Raw genomic sequence first — 16,591 nt, forward strand, 5'->3', positions numbered from 1 at the left:
TGCGTGAGGCTGTGCGAGGCTGGCAGAGGATCAGGCTAACGCCGTGTGCGCGCTCTGCAACCCCCCAGAGCCCAAGGGTCAAGTTTCAGCAGTGTCCCACCACAATGGTAGGTGTGAAAGACACGTGTCCCGCTGTAAATGAAATGTCAAGCGGTTACAAAAAAAAAAAAAAAAAAAAAAAAAAAAAAAGCAGCAGCCCGAGGCCGGCGGGCGGTGCGGGTCCGCCCCAGGGGCGCGGCGGGCAGCGGGCGGCCCCACGCGGGGCGAGCGGGACCCCCCCGGGGCGCTGCGGGGCTGGGGGGGGCCGGGGGGGCCCTGCTGCTCTCCGGCCCCGGCCCCCGGCACGTTCCCACCCCCCCGGCGCCCAGCGAGGGGAGAAGAAAGTGTCCCGTGTGTGTGTCCCCCCCCCGGGGGCGGCCCGAGCAGAGAGCAAACAGACTGCGGACGGCTCGTGTTTTAGTGGTTGACTTTAATTCTGCGCTGCGCTTTTACTACAGGGATATAAAGAATAAATAGCAGATACTCTTCATTTACATAGGATAAAGTCATTCAAACTGTTCTCTCTATTTACAATAACATTGTGCTCTAGGCGTTTATTCTTTTTTTTTTTTTAATCTAAAGTCCATAAGGAGGAAGAAGAAACACACACACACGCTTTCCGTATAATGGAAAATAGCTTTAAAACGTTTTCTTATCAAAAAGTCTGGTTTGTATTTTTTAATCCTTTTATTAAAAAAAAAAAAAAGAAAACACAACAACAACCCCAACCTACTTCGCCAAAGCGAAGCAACTTCTCTCTGGAATATAAATACCAAAAAAAAAAAAAAAGATACATTAGCAACGATCAGGGTAATAGTCTTAAAAATACAGTAGACGCTGATTATTTCACGTATAATACTGACCTTTTAATAGTATATTAAAACGGTGCCATATATACACACAATATACATTCTCCTACACGTTACAGTGCATTACAACGTTAACCAGAAAGCAAGTGTCTTTTATTTTTGTTGCAGCAAAGGTCCACGTGAGTCCGCCAGGCAAGGGGCGAGAAGGGCGAGCGGCAGCCCTAGCAGGAGCACTTGCACTCCGAAATGATGGGGTACTGGATGGGTATCCATGTGCACCTCTGCCCTCCCCGACGCTGGCACCTCCACCTCAGGATCGTTAAATGCACGGACTTGGCAGGTTTGCAAACCATGCCTTCTGGGACTGAACAAGACCTTTTACTGTAGCAGCTGCCCACTTTGACGTACCGGGGCCAAAAGCGGCTGCCGAGATCGTTCCACGTGTATAGGACCGGGCAGAAGGTCTGGGACCAGAGCCACATCTGCAGCTTCCTGCGCAGCTTCTTGCTCAGCCTGTGCTTCTTGCCCGGCTGCAGCCCGTCGTAAAACTCCAGCCCTTTGATTTCGCTGGGCATCGCTCCCGAGGGTCTCTGCCTGAGCAGCAAGTCCAGCTCGGCTAGATCGTCCACCCCGAGCCGGTCCTCGGGCAGGGAAATAGCCATAAAGTTAGGGTCGAAGTGTCCGCCCATGAGGTTCCTTAGCAAGGTCTCGTTAAGATCCTTCTCCTTGGGGTCGAAGATAGGGTCCGGGTGCTCGATTAGATCCACCAAGGGCAAGTTGTCGCTGGGAGCCGGTCGGATGTGCAGATAGTGCTGGCAGGCGCCTTGCTCTAGCCGGAGACCCAGCAGAACCACCAAGGCGTATATAGTCACAAGGCACTGGGAATGATCCATCCTTGGGAGACCGGTGGGGGGGGGGGAGAGGGGGGCTGGGTTCACCAAACGGCAGGGGAAGAAGGTGCGAGCAAATGCATCAGAAAACTTGTACGGGGATATCCAAAATAGCGTGTCTTTACGGGGGATCCCCTCCGCTCCCCGCGCCACCAGCAAAGACGGCCCCCGAATATGCCAGGAGAGCAAGCCCCCTGCAAACACGCTCTCTTGCAAGCCTCTCTGTAAAATTTCTCCTGGTGGAGCCGCTCCAAAATTCTGCCGCTGCTGCTGCTTCTCTTCGCCCTCCCCGGGCAGGGGAGATGCCGCTTTTTGTTGCGAATTCTGCTCGCTGCTGCAGCTCCGCGTCGTCTGCCCGTGCGTGTGGAAGAAGTTGTTGCCGATTCTTCCTCCCCGTTCCTCTCCGCCGTTCGCAAAGCAGCCTCCTCAGCAGCAACAGCAGCCACGCACGTTGGCACCAGTTTGTCTGCTTTGCAAGGACCCAAAGCCTTTAAATTTCCTGCACTTTCAGCTTCATCTCCATGGAAACCACAGACTCTCTTCTAACCCACCCCACCCCCCTTAAAAAAAGAACCACCACACACACAACGCAACCCCCACTCCCACAAAAGTCCAGGAGAGCTTCCCCCTTCCCACCCGGCAGACACCCTCTGCTGGGGAAGGCTGCAGGCGGGAGCCGCCGCCGCCTCCCCCCCGCCGCCCGCCGCCGCCGCGCCCCGGGAGATGCTGCAGGGGCCGGGGCTGGGCTGGGGCTGGGGCTGGGACGGGGGCAAGGACAGGGGCAGGCGCAGGGGTAGCAGCAGGGGCAGGGGTAGGAGCAGGGGCAGGGGTAGGAGCAGGGGTACGGGTGGCCTTGGCGCCGGTCACCCCATGGGCGCAGCGCTGCTGGCGGCGGAGCGCAGCCTGCCCCGCTCCTGCTCCCCTGCCCCGGCCAGCGCTACCTGGCCGCTGGGGGGGAGCCCCGGGGGGTCCCTGCTCTAATTCCCACTGCGTGCCCGGCCGGGGGGCCGCTGCCGGCACCTTCCCGGGCGGAGCGAGCCCTCTGCTGGCGGCGCCGCTCCGCTCCGCTCCGCGCCGGGCACGGGCAGGGCGAGCGGGGCCGCCCCGGGCAGCGCCTCCGCCGGCAGAACGGGGAGCCCCGGGGAGCTCGGCTCGGCGAGAGAAAGCAGCTCCGGGAGGGAAGCGGGGGGCCGGGGGAGGCGGAGAGGAGAGCCCCGGGTGTGCCGGGGCTTCTGCGGGGGCTGGGGCCGGGAGCTGCGCGGAGGGCATGCCCCGAAGCCCCCCAGCACCGGCGGCAGGAGCGGGCCCGCGGCCGGGGTAAGTTCCCCTCGGTAAGGGCAGGCAGCCGGCCTGCTGGCAGGGGAGGCGATCGGGCTGCTGAGACCTCGGGACAATCGCCTCGAGTGCTTGCATGCCGTTGCTGCAGGCTGTTAGGCGCTCGGGAGCCTGAGTTTAATGGGGCTGAAGCTTTGCCATTTCTCCTAAATTATTTATGCGTCTGTTTAAATGTTACTCTTCAAACTTAGGGTCTTAAGGAAAGCAACGTATAGACTGTATTACCCAGGGTGAGCTGTTTGTCTAAGAGTTAACTGTATTTTTGTCATCTATTTTCACTCCCTAAGCTAAACTTCGTGCGATGTTGCTTTAAATCTTACTTTTGTTTATTCCTGAGCAGGTAGGGCATTTTATAAACACTACAGAACTGAAATAACTGACATGAAAAGGATGGAAAACCAACCCACGTTCTGCACTGGAAAAGGAGCCTCACGGTGACACTTGCCACTACCATGTCAGCGCAGGATCTGCTGGAGTTTTAGGAGGTATTTTTTCACCTGGTAGTTCAGGTCTCTACCTTCATCCAGAACCTGATGAACGTTCATCGCTGAAACTTGGCATTCAAGTTGTCTGTGTACTAAGGGAGAAGCCACACCTCCAGTCTTTCAAAATAAGATCCCCCAAAATTCAAGGAGTAGCAATTGACCAGGAAACGAAGACAGACTTTGTGCTGGATTTGGTCTTTAACTGGATGTGACTTGGTTACTTAACTGCCTGCCAGCAGGACATGGAGGTGCTCAGGTCTGCACGGACCCAGCAGGTTGCTCAGGCGCTGCTGCTTCTGGCTCAAGTTCTCGCTGTGGGTCTTGGCCTGTTCATGTGCTGGTTCCACTCCTGCCTGCTGGGAGATGCCCTCTGGAAGCAGCTCCTCTGTCTCAGAGCTGAGCTGGTGAAGGTCTGTTCATCCCCTTTCATTCCTTCACCTTCCTTTTTTTGGTCACCCCACAGGACAAAATGGAATTGCGTGTTTTGGAGCCTAAGCCCACACTCAGAGCTCATCGGCTGATCCACTTCCCGGCAGTGGAAGCAATGCTGGGTTCTGTCAAGGATCAAGGATGTGAAACTGTTGATGTACCTGCTCAACTGCGCTGCTGCAGCATCGCTCTGTTTTGTAGTATTGCCCGGCGTGCCTGATTTCAGGAAGGAGAGGTGGTGAGGATGGGTGATGAATCCTAGCAAGGGGTTAATGGTTTTTGGGTTGCCTGCTTGTCTGGCTCTTTCCTCACTATCTTCCTTCCTCCGGCCAGTCTCATTTCACAGCGAGAACTGGAACCGTTTGGGGAGGGATTTCATTCAGGCTGTGACTTCTGACCAACTACAAAAACGGGAGTGTGCAGTGTTACGTGTCCAAGGAACAGAGAAACTGCTCCTCCTTGGATGCCCTCCTCCTTTCTCCTTCTTTTTGGGAGTCTTTGTTGACACACTTCCACTTCTTTCTAAAAGAGTTCTATGAAAGTAGTCAAATATTAGGTTGGATCAGATCGTTTTCCCAATGAAATTACTGTGAAAATTTGCTGCTGGTATGGGCCAGTTCCTCTTCATTGTGTACATGGCAATGCTGGCCAAGGAAAAGCTGGGAAAGGTTGTAACCTGTAGCTCTGTGCAAATGTTTGGGAATTTGCTCTTAAACTACCTTGTTTAAACAAAGGCACAAAACCCAACAATAGGTTAAAGCACAAGTGTTTTGAAGAGAAAGCAAAAATTCTGAAGTTACATCGTGATGTCTTGTATTTCTGCTTTACTAATAAATTTGGTTTTACTCAGCTCAGTTAAAAACACTTTTTTAACTACCCGTCTCAGAGTCTAAAAATAAAGCCTATAAAGCTTCTGTCCTGTCTGCTTCATGCCAGGTGTGTGTTTAAGATTCTAATTCAAAACCACGCTCCCAAGGAGGCACTCAAAGCCCTTACGCTGCCGCCCCCAGTTGCAGGTAGGAGGAAGGACGGACAGGCTGCCTCCCTGACGGCTGGTGGTCCTGAGCGGGGCAGGCTGGGGCTTGGGAACTCCTCCGGTGCAGATGCCTGCGTGGGGAGCACCACACTCCTGGCGAGGCCGCAAGAGCTCGAGGGAAGCAGAAGTGACAGAAGTCGCTCGTGGCCCAAGAATTTCTTGGTGGAATGGCTGATAGCAGGACTGGGGAAGAGCTGCCAGTAACAGCTCTGCCAGAAGCCTCTGGGTCAGAGGGAAAAGAGATTTGGATGCCCATCAAACGGGTTCAGTGCAGGGTTTGCTGAAAACAGCAGTAAATGAAACTCAGAGGTAAAGGGCCTGATCCAGACTCTGTGTATGATGCCAGCCCTGCCTGGTATAGGGAGAGAGGCCAGCGGCTCGTAGAGGCCTTAGCTGGTCACTCTACTGGCAATGGAGCATGAAGCAGAGGAGGAAACAACTCTTTTCGCCTCAGCTTTATTGGTTCTGGAGTGCTGACAGTAGTAAAAATGTGTTTTTTCAGTAGACAAAGCAAATACAACTTTCAAGGCACGCAGGAAGCCAATGTGGGCAAGGCTGAGATGCTGCTTCTGCAGGGTCACATCTCTGATGAGGAGAGAAGAGGTATGCAGCCTGCCCCGTTATGACTCTGGAGGCACAGCTTTGAAAACACATTATGTAAGGATCTGATTTCAGTCCACAACAGCAAGGATGCACAAAAAGAACTCAGGAGAGATTTGTTTCCCATTCAGTCTAAGGGAAATGACCCTACTTACCCACCCAACCCCGCACTCAGGGCCGCCACGCTGCTCTCAGTGCATGGGCTTGAACCAGCCTGGTCTATAAGCAAATAGCACGGAGCAAATCCCTCAGAAAGTAACAAACCACTACAACACCGGGAGGAGGAAGAACCATGCCAAGTGCACTCAGAAAAGCTGTGTCTTCCTTAGGAGAGGAGACTTCCTCACAACCATCCTTATTTCCCTTATACTTGAAGATTATTTTAACACAGATCATGAACTCGTTGCCTCTCACTTCTTATTTTCAAAAACGCGCTGGCATATGAGACGATGGTTTGTTAAATAAAGCAAAACCAACAACACAACCAAATAAATCCTCTGCATAGCTCTCATGCAAATTTCTCATATGGCTTTGGGCAATACATTTCCTAGCTTTCTGCTTTCCTTATTTGTAGAGCAGGAATGCCAGTCCTTGCCTCCTTCACGGAAATGCTGGAGGGCCTGATTAGAGTAAACCTGTATCAGTGCAGAGGAGAGTCCAGTATCTCATGAAAATTACAGAGGAAATCTGTGACTGACAGAGCAGACAACTGATTTCAAATATTACTCTTATGTCCTAGTTAGCTGCTAGGCTAACTCCCTGTCCCTTTGTCACACCCCTATACATTTTGTAAGAAACTCCTTAAGATTTAATTTTCAACATTTTTTTTTTTTTTTAAACTGTGAATCCCTAAAATATTTCCTAAGGAGATGCACAGACGTTCGATGTAGCTCATATACGCCACATGACATCCACCCAACCCACATTTTTAGCTATTGCAGGCCACGTGTGACCGCACCCAGCAACCCATGCACCACTGCTCCACTGCTTCCAGGCTGCATCCACTAGTCCAGAAAGGGTCAGGGAGATGTAGCCGGGCCTTTGAAACACAGTGCAGCATCTCAAGGTACCTCGTTCACTTCTCTCTCCCCTTCCAAATTCACATAAAGGGCTGTGGGGTAAGGAGTGTTTTAATGGACTACACAATGCTAGTAGGTGATCAGCTACTCTGAAAGAAAACAGTTATGGATCACATGCTTTGGAAGGTAAACATTTTTTTTTGAGAGAGTGAAGTTCTGCCTTGAAATCCCAATAGAATAGACACAGGGATGGATGCATTTGGCCAAGAACCTGTATCTGCAGTGATAAATGATATATAAATAATGTATTTTGAAACTAAGCTCTGGAATGAATGTTTTATAGTGGAGTAAATCCTAGGGCGACTGATGCATTAAAGCAATAAAAAGGAAAAAAAAAGCCCCCCAAATAACAAATAGAAGTTATTTTTTAGTCTTCTCTAAGTACAGCTATATGTAAAGAACAGACTTGACACTTGCCAAATGTATACATTTCTTTAAAAAAAAAAAAAGAAAAAAAGACAGCTGTGAAAGAAGAGAAAAAAAAAATCCTGCAAGGTCCTTACAGAACTGCTCTATTTTTCCCATTTCATGATTTCATGTCGTTCATGCTCTTCAAATACCATGCCTCCCTGATTCTCAGCCTGCTCTCCTCTTGCTCCTGGATTTTTCGTAAGGTATAGACTTTTGTCTTGAGAACAGGGCTTGTGCATTCATCTGCTGATAAACTGTTTATCTTAGCTTTTATGAGGGCGCCTTGCTGCAAGCCAGCCAGAGACAGGATCCTGGGTGTTTGTCTTTTTTTTTAAAAGAGGGTCCGGGAAGTGGCGGGTATTTATACCTCCCCTTGACTCTATATATCATGGGACGTGGAACTCCACTGTCTCTGTCTCTCGCTTTTTCTCTCAGCAGTGTTTTCTGCCGTAAATCTGAATCTCTCAGAACAGTTTTCTTGGCTGCAACCCCACTTGGAGGAATTAAACATTTTATTTATTTATTTATTTATTCCTGCAAAAGGTTTGCAACAGAAGAAACCCAAAGCTTTTTTAATATCCTCCCCCTCCTCTTACCCCAGCTAACCATCCTGCTTTTTGTGCCAAATATTAACATCTCAGCAGTCAAGAGAAGAGACCGAGCTGGCTGAGTGTCTCGCAGTTTACAGACCAATTCATTATGAAGAGAGAGGCCAGTGGGAGAATTGGCAAAGATGAAACAGAAACCAAGGCATTTTTTATGTTAAAAAATGACACTTACATTTACAAGCTATGGCTCCTGACGGGGATTTGATTTTCCACACAGGCAACATTGTTTATCCAAACAAACTCCCTGTTGCAGCATATATTACACATATACACACATGACAAGTAGGAATGTATTTATCTTTTTTTTTTTTTTTTGCCAGATAGCTTATTAAGATAAACATCTACTGAGGTAAACCAATTTTTTATTATTCCTTTCTTTATAAAACAGCAAAGACAACTGAGTGACAGAGATTCAATGAAGCGAAAAATACAGCAACCCCCCCAATCAAGCCCTGTGTGCATGTGAGTGATTCATTGATGCCAGCTACTGAATAACCCTGATACATAACATTTCCCACCTCTGATATTTAAAAAGACCCTCTCGCCCTTTTAGCACCAATGGAGCCCTTGAAATGTTTTATTGCTAATTGTCTAATGCTATGTGATGAATGGCTGCTTGACTGAAAATGACAACCCCTTTTCTTTCAACTACTTCATTTTCCTGGCTCCAGTGGGGGCGAAGAGGAAAAAATAAATCCGATTACATCATATTTAGCCACTTCGTTGTGAATGAAGGAAAATTAAACTTATTTAAAAAGTATTTCTATCAACTAAGCCCAGAGTCCCCAGGTTCCCTGCACCCAGTAAATGTTGCCTCAGATACTGGGGCAAACTGTTCCAAAAGACTCACGGGGTTTGTGGAAGCACAAAATCCCTAAGGCAGGGTCTAAACCTGACCAGAGAGCCAGGGGAAGCGGGATCACAAATATATTGAACTCAGAACCCCCTGACCAAATCTAGAAGGGCTGCACTTTGTGAACACAAGAAATATTTTGGCTACAGAGTACTCAAGGAGCACATTTTTACCCGAATATCTATAAAACAACTGACTATAGTCTTGCCTCAAGAATAAATGCAACAGAGGAAGGTCCCACAAAGTGGAAATCACTGCCTTATTAAAGCATTGATTTAATCATCCTTTAAATCTGCTCTGGCTAGGAAATTGCAAGAATGAAGGATTTTTAATAACTAGAAAAAGATTAAGCTGCACGTCTTTCCTCAGCATTTCGTATGTACCATTTCTTTCCTGCTTGTTATGCTTCATCCCTTTAGGGAATCTGATCTCTTCAAAAAGAAGTAGATCACCATGATCAGCCAGAGTTGTGTGCATAACATTATCTTTGCAGCCTCCACAAAATGTCACGAAATACAAATTCACAGTGACAGGGTTGGCTGTGAAAAGCTGTTATGTTCAATGGGATAATTTTCAAAGGAACTCGTACCTTTATTGGCAAATGGAAAGACTTCCACTTTCTCTCCCACATGATGAAACAGACACACACATGGGGGTTTCTGATTAATTCACATACAGAAACAGACACAAAAGAGACATATTCCAAACTTGCCAATGTTCAATAGGAACCTCTGGGACGTGTTCATTTGGCTTGGGAGTTTCAAGTCTTTGCTTGCGAGGGCAAAGGGACCCAGGCGAGTAAAATAATGAATCTAGGCTTCCCAGACACAGATCTGACATTTGCTCTCTCCCTCTGACTCAGGCTTTGACTGGGTTCAGGGATTAATTAGGCCATGCAAACGAGTTAGGTTCCCTCTTCTGGCAACCTGGTCACGTAGGGAACCCCCACCCCTCCCCTTCCCCACACTCTCCTTCCCCATAATGAAGCATGACTGTAGTAAAACAAGTCTTTTGATGGTGCCTCTTCTCATCACTTTCAAGACAAACAATGTCTCAGAAGCCCCCCAGCTGCTTTTATTTTTCTTATATCTACAGTTACATCTTGGGTGTGTTTACTCATCCTCATTAAATATGTCTTCCCCCCATCCTTTTTAATATCCTTCCTTTATTGCAGTTTACATAACACATCAATTACAGCATAGAGTTAAAAGCTTTTAGAGCCATTTTGGGGGATAGTGCAACATCCTACAACACCACCATCTCTGAAAGAGAATTGACATGGGCTGTAGGAGGAATACAAGATGAACACCTCTGCAGCAAACATCTCCACAGCAAAGAAAGAGGTGGTCGCAAATTACTAGTATGCTCAGAGCAAAGCATCCCTTATGCTTAGTCAACTTCCTTCAGTAAACCTGAGTGAGGCGTTTGGCTTTTTTTATCATTCAAAAATATTCACAAGTTTACTACTTTCCTCCTTTTAGCACAGATACTTAGAAAGCCTACAATGGCACAGTAGGAAGAAAGCACCCATCACAGGACTAACGATCAGCTAGACTTTCACACATACACCTTGGTCTTAAGATCATTTTCTTTCAAGCAAGGTTCAGATAATGACACTTCAACTCAAGCTGCTGTTTTGCGTGCCTTCTGAAGTCACACCGACTTTTAAAGGACTTGTTTTCACAATAAACACATCAGCTGTTCAGTAAGATGCCAGGCACAGATTTGGTTTTGTTCTCTCTACGAATACACGTGCACGTGTGCACATGGGTGTGTGTGCACGTGTGTGCGATTGCTTCCCATGCGGGAACAGCCTCTCCATTACTCCCATTCGTGATGGGATAATGTGTCTTTGGAACACTGCTGTGTTTTTATTTACAAAAAGATCAAAACCAATCAAAAAAGAGAATTGCCGTGACAACACTGAAAGTTCCACAAGAGTTCTGCATACTTTGAACATGAAGGTTAACTTCTGTAAGCACACTGAATGCTTTAACTCAAATATTAGGGATTGATTTGGACAAGTGATTCGAAGAAGAGACCTGCCTTTGTGACAGAGAATGTCACACTGCTGCATTTAGTGTCTCATGGCAGAGCTGCCTTTTTATGCCACTCTCATTTAAGATCTCTCCACTCTTCTCATCAAAACAGAAGGTACGAATAACCTTGCTTTGCAGACCCCAACCTCAATCACTCACTCCAGGGGCACGACTCAGCTCCAGGCATTGGAGTTTGCCTGTCATCGTTCTGCGTTAGCTCTCTTCAACAAATAAATAAATAAACAGCTTTCCCCTTGTGTGCCTGGGCTTAGCTCTTGCCCGGTGGCTTACTGCTGCAGGACCGGAGCAGGGTGGGGGGCGAGGTGGGGGCGATCGCCCTCCAACACCGGGAACCGTTTGTAAATTACCCTAAGCTTCCCTTAGTCATTATTCCATTAACTGCCTCTTGGTAGATCTGTCAGTAACTAAGCTAGGTCTTATTTGTAGAGAATCAGAGGCTATTTGCTGTACTAAGTGAGCCATGAGAGCGAAAGGGTTTGGGATTTATTTGTAATTACAGTCAGGATTTTTTTCTTCTCCTTCTTGCCTGGACCCCACTGGTACTTTCATTCACATTCCCTAAGCTGACGCTGGCGCCAGGATCACAGGCTGGCCCTGTGTTTATGTCATTGAGACTAGGACAATATTTCAGTGTGGAGCCAGACCGCAGGGATCCACTCTATAAAACCCTCACTAAAAATAGACAGCCGCCCTGCCCCCAGGCCCGCGGGCCGCCGGCACCCCGCGAGGCGCGCAGCCCTCGGCTGGGCCCAGCTCGGCCCTCCCGACTGGGCCCCGGCAGCCCCCCAGCCCCGCTCCCACCCTGGCGCTTCCCCCGGCCAGGGTCCTGCCGGCAGCCCCCCCAGACGGCAGAGCTCCTCGGACTGCAGCATCCCGAGCACCCCCCTGCGCCCCAAAGCTCTTTGCGGGTGGATGTGGCACCTCGGGGTGCCCGGTGCCCGTTGCTCCTGTTGCCCCGAGCCCCTGTTTGCCTGCAGTCGCTGCCCAGCCCTGCCAGAGCACTGCGCAGGCTGAAATGTAGGGCCAGTGAGGGATCCCACAGCTGGGGTGCTGCGGCTGGAACTGACAGAGAAAGAGGTACCTGAAAGTATCGGTGTCTGGGACGCCTCCTCTCCCTCTGCAGCTTGTGAAGGCGTTCAGAGAGACCCCGGCAGGACAAAACTGGGTCAAAGACTTCACCTCTGTCCGATAAATCTTTTCTGCGGCAAATTAAAAAAAAAAAGAGCTGAACATTTCCATCTCATAGCTGTCAATTTTATTCAAAAGCATGAACCGGGGCAAATCATTCAGCCTTTTCAATGCCAGTGGTGCGTGATACCTCAGCTTGGGAGGATAAATGTAACCAGTAAAGTGTTTATTGATTAGCTCAACAGCTATACAGACAAGATACAGGGCACTTAATGCACAGATTTTCAAGGTAAGAGCCTGATCCTGCAGCTTAGATCCTGACGCTGGAAAGGGCTTCATTCCAGAAGCCTGTGAAGGGACAGAAAAAGTTCACGTGGATTTTAATGGGCAGCAGAGCCTTCCAAAAGACAGCAGCAAAGAGCAATCAGGTCTCTTGATTCCCTCATATCCCTGTTTGTTCAGTTGCTGAAAATGCATACCCAAAGGCAGCAGCCGTGTGTGTGCTCACACAAGCAGACATCCAAAGGAGGGATGCTGCTGCTGAGTGCCAGTGAATGCTCGCCTTCCGGGGCAGCAATCCGCTCAGGGAACAGCTTCCTTCCAGATCCCTGCCACTGAGTCACTGTCCTGGCACCGGTCATGTCCGTGAAGCCAGCAGGAAGCAGACCAGGCGTGCACGCTTGCTCAGAGCAGTGGCAACACTACGGTGTGTGCAGGGAAGAGCCAGATGCTGAGCTGTGATGCAGGGCAGCTGGAAATGAAGACAGGAGTTTGGTTCTGTTGAGGACCCCATCTCACCCTCTCCATCAAGGCCCATGCTGGCTGCTGCTGTCCTGCAAGGCTCATTCCAGATACAGGTGTGGACAGCCACAGCCTGAGCAGAGGTGGTTGCATTGATCTATGACAACCGAAAACCAAACTCGGGGCTCTGAAATGCCAGGTACAGCTTTAAAACCCTGCTGTGCCACGCCAGGTGCTGCTTATAATGACATTTCAATTTGATTGGCTTCAACTATGCCATTCACTGGGCAAATAAACCATTTTGTAAAAGGAGATAAGACTATTGTATTGTGGGCTAAGAGCACAGGGAAATAATGGCTCCTTGCTGAAAGGCTGCTTTGAAAATCCTCAAATCGTCATGAACATGAATAGAGCAGCGTGCGAGGACAGCTGTGGTTTCGTAAAGAGATTTATCAGAGACTTTGGGAAGAGAATCCTTCATACAAAGTAGCGCACATTTTCTGCATTATGATATGTGTACTTGACACTGGCTCTGTGATTGTTCTGTCAAGTTCAGCTTCTTCTGTCAGTGGTTCACTTTGTTTTCTCAGCCAAAAGTACTAGGTGAATAATGGTGCACCGTAATCAGGATCCCTCTGCAGCAGGCACTACGCTTGTACTGAAGGGTGGCTCAGGGTATGCGTTCTGGATCACCTCAGCAGATGACACAGATAAAAGGTGAGAAGATGAAAGCACGCAGAGCACTACAGAACTGGCTTGCCCATGGTCACAAAACAGCAAAACTGAGAAGAGGGCTCACTGCTTAGAACAAGTTCTTAGCAGCAAGGTGTTGGCAGAGGCAGGCCGCATGGCCTCACGGGCTGGATAGCATCTCCTGATTTCGTTAGAGCGGAAGTTATCCATCAACTAGAAAGGGAGATTCCAACCACAGCTGCATGAAAGGCAGTGACAGAACTCCGCAGTGCTGCTAGCAGTGGCCTTATCAACTGGCAAGGAATACACACAAGTAAGAATGTAGCTCCAGAGAACAGTTGTGCACCATGAAATACCGGTTGCTCTCTGCACAACTTCTCGAAGTAATCCACACAGCAAGGAAATACCACACGGACAAAATTTAGTTTAGAAGCAGCCTTCTAAATTTAACACAAGTGCTGCTTTTGGAGGGCTTCTCACAGCTTTATCTGAATAGTCACCGTTTCTTAAACACCAGTCCCGGGGACAGAGGACCCTCAACATCCTTCAGTCCGCAGGGCGATATATAAAGGAATGAAGCTGAAGGGCCTTTGTGTGAGCATGGAAGAAACATTTTTGATAATGATAATATCAGGTTATATCAGGTGCCATTACAGTCTGAGAAACAGCTCCCCCTCCAGAGCTGTCCGCACACGTTATGCTACAGCTTTCACCACAAGAGCGAACGCCGTTTGTTCCCCAGGTACTTCTTTAGTCACTGCGTGGCCTGGCTTTGTCCTCTCTGCAGCCTGCTGATCGTGCACCTGACACTGGGGACACAACAAAAGGAGACTTGCAGAAATAAGACCCTAATTTGTTACAGGAATTAGATGCTAAGTAGCGAAGGAATCAGAAGATTGCAAGAAGATAAAGGCAATTCTTGCAGGACCTGAACATCACCCCAGCACAATGTGTTCTCCCTGTGTTCTGCCAAAGAATCCCAGCACGGTAGCATGTAAGCCACTGAAAACTTTCCACAGGTGGCCACTTAATGTGTATGTCTCATTTTCTACAATGCTTAAGCTATGCAGCCTCAGTTGGGACGCCATTCATAGCAGGGCACGCATCCACAACAGCTGCAATTGAAGCCAACTGGAGCTGTGCTTTGAACATGTGAAGTACTGATATGAAATATCAGCTCCTAGGTGGCTTCAGTAAGCACACCCACAATTAGGGGATACTCAGTAGTTTTGTCTTACTTCTCCAACCATAACAATGACATCACACACATGATGATACTATTAAGATAACACATATATATCCTTTCAAAGATTTATCTAAATTTATCAAAGATTTATCTTAGTATCTAAGAGCTTGGACATGGACCGACCATGTTTGGTATTGTACAAATGCCTACGAAAAGGCAGTCCCGCCCCTACAAAAGCCTACAGCTAAGTTAAAACCAAGAGGCAACACAGCTATGGGAGGAGAAAGACAATGAAACAGTGCTGTCTGCTGCTCTGCTTCAGCACACCTATGCTTGGCTCAAGCATTTTGCAGGTAAAACAGAAAAAAATAAAGAGTTTTAAAATAATGCTTAAAAAACCTATATATACTGTGCTAAGATACAGAAAAAAACTGTACAGCCCATGCACGAGGCTATGCAGCCTGCGCTCCATACATTTTGATGAACAGTCTCTTTCAAAAAGTCACTGCAGTGAACTGCTAGTGAATCTAAAAACTTTTTAAAGTGCTGAGTGATGAAGAGGTTGCCTTCAAACAGAAATGATCACATAATTAAGAAGTAAAAAAACGCCTTACATATGGTATAGACAGGTATGGTGATTTGAATTTTCCACAGAAAACAAAACAACATCTCTTCTTTAGTTATTTGTTCATTCTTTGCATTGCTACCTGAACAAACCAGTCAGATATTAGAGCCCACTATCTCTCAGGCATTAGGGATGCATATTATAGGGACTGCTCCCACCACAAATACCTCATGTGATGGCTTCCTCGCCTAATTTGAAATGCAAGCATTTATCTAATTTGAAAAGGAAAAAAGAGAAAAGTTGTTCTGAATCTGAAGATCTCTGCATTCTCATCGGGTGAACAACACAATCAGAATTTAGCAATCAGCTGGACTTCATACATATTTTCAAAGCATTGCAGGTATCTGTTGCAGGAGCAATCTGTGGACTCCCTTGAAACAAGTTTATGGAAATGTATTCTTTCGAATCCTTACCCAGCCCTTCTCCCTATCCTCTACCGTTTCAGAACAGGAGTACATATACAGTTCTCTCTTTTCCTTGGCATCTGGACAACTCTTCTACTGTCACTGCCCTGTAGTCCTCAGCTGGCACAAGAATTCCAAAGTAAATGAATGTGTTGCAATCAGGAGAAAAATATTGTGTCCTTGTGGTGTTGATGTTTTTGCAGCTAAGCTTCTCAATGGCCACCACAAGTTGAGCTGCATATTTCTTTACAAAAATATGCTTGCGTTGGTAACTTGGCGGGCCACTCATTGAATAGACATTTAGCTACTTAACTGCTTACTGTGGCCAACAAAGTTCTGTTCAAGAAGCTGAACTAGGGAAGAAGAGGCACCTTGACAAACAGCACACAGTTAGCAAGCAGGCAGTCTCTATGGCAAGCAGTGAAGAGAGTTTTATGAGTTTCTGAGAAAGCCAAAGGCTAATAGTGAGAGCAATACATTATAGCAAATGTCTTTAAAGAGACAAAGATACTGACTAAATATCTTCTAAGTCTAAGCATGTTTAAAGAAAGCACATAAGCAAAATAAACCTCAGCAGATAATTTATAAATCTGCCTACAGACAACTAAAGAAGAGCATCTGAGGAAGAGCATGAGTCAATATTCAAAACCAGCATGCAAGTACTTAAAGGTGTGCTGCTATGTAAACTCACACTGCCTGAGGGAATGTATTACCCACAAAACTAAAAGGGCAGGGATGGGATTTTTAAAGCACTCGCTGTCAGCTTCATTCTGCCAACCTCTAGCCCAGTCAAACTGAAGCCAAAAAGGCAGCTTTTATTTGTGCTCGTCTCCCAGAAGCTCGTCTCTTAGTGGGGCTGTTCAGCTTCCAGTGTCCTTCACTTTCAAAAAGTGAAGTCCTGTCTCAACTTCATTTCCAAGCGCAAAGTCCCAATTTATTTGTTCGGTAGCCTTAGTGCTCCTCTAAGTGTTTTTGCCTGTCCCCCATTAACTCACACCGAGGTATCAGCAAACTCTGCTTATTTGCTCTTTCAACCTGTGCCTTCTCACCAGGCTAGAGGGTATGGGATAGAGTCAGCGCCGTGTATTTGTTCAGGCTGGAAGATTTAAGTAAAGATCACGCAAACTGCCAATAGCTTTCCAGTGTCCTTCCCACAGGTCTCAGGGAATGCGAAGTTCTC

At 47.7% G+C, this 16,591-nt stretch overlaps 2 protein-coding genes across 2 annotated transcripts in view; both read right to left on the reverse strand.

Annotated features, from left to right (window-relative positions):
* Positions 1 to 454: 454 nt before the first annotated feature.
* Positions 455 to 4,999, reverse strand: NOG (noggin). Its single transcript, XM_080561274.1, has one exon. The coding sequence runs from the start codon at positions 1,739 to 1,741 to the stop codon at positions 1,070 to 1,072; it is 672 nt and encodes a 223-aa protein (XP_080417400.1). The 5' UTR covers positions 1,742 to 4,999; the 3' UTR covers positions 455 to 1,069.
* A 439-nt stretch (positions 5,000 to 5,438) lies between these two features.
* ANKFN1 (ankyrin repeat and fibronectin type III domain containing 1) overlaps positions 5,439 to 16,591 on the reverse strand; it is a 152,351-nt gene continuing 141,198 nt past the window's right edge. The window contains exons 21-22 of the transcript XR_013940721.1: positions 11,716 to 11,833; positions 5,439 to 6,734 (exon numbers count right to left, since the gene is read on the reverse strand). The gene's annotated coding sequence lies outside the window, so the exon portion shown is untranslated. The remainder of the gene's footprint in view (positions 6,735 to 11,715; positions 11,834 to 16,591) is intronic.

The sequence above is a fragment of the Anser brachyrhynchus genome (assembly GCF_964034855.1).
Source record: "Anser brachyrhynchus genome assembly, chromosome: 18".
NCBI classification, from domain to species: domain Eukaryota; kingdom Metazoa; phylum Chordata; class Aves; order Anseriformes; family Anatidae; genus Anser; species Anser brachyrhynchus.

Excerpts from the sequence above, each read along its gene's own strand:
- NOG (XM_080561274.1), bottom strand. The coding sequence starts at position 1,741 with ATGGATCATTCCCAGTGCCTTGTGACTATATACGCCTTGGTGGTTCTG.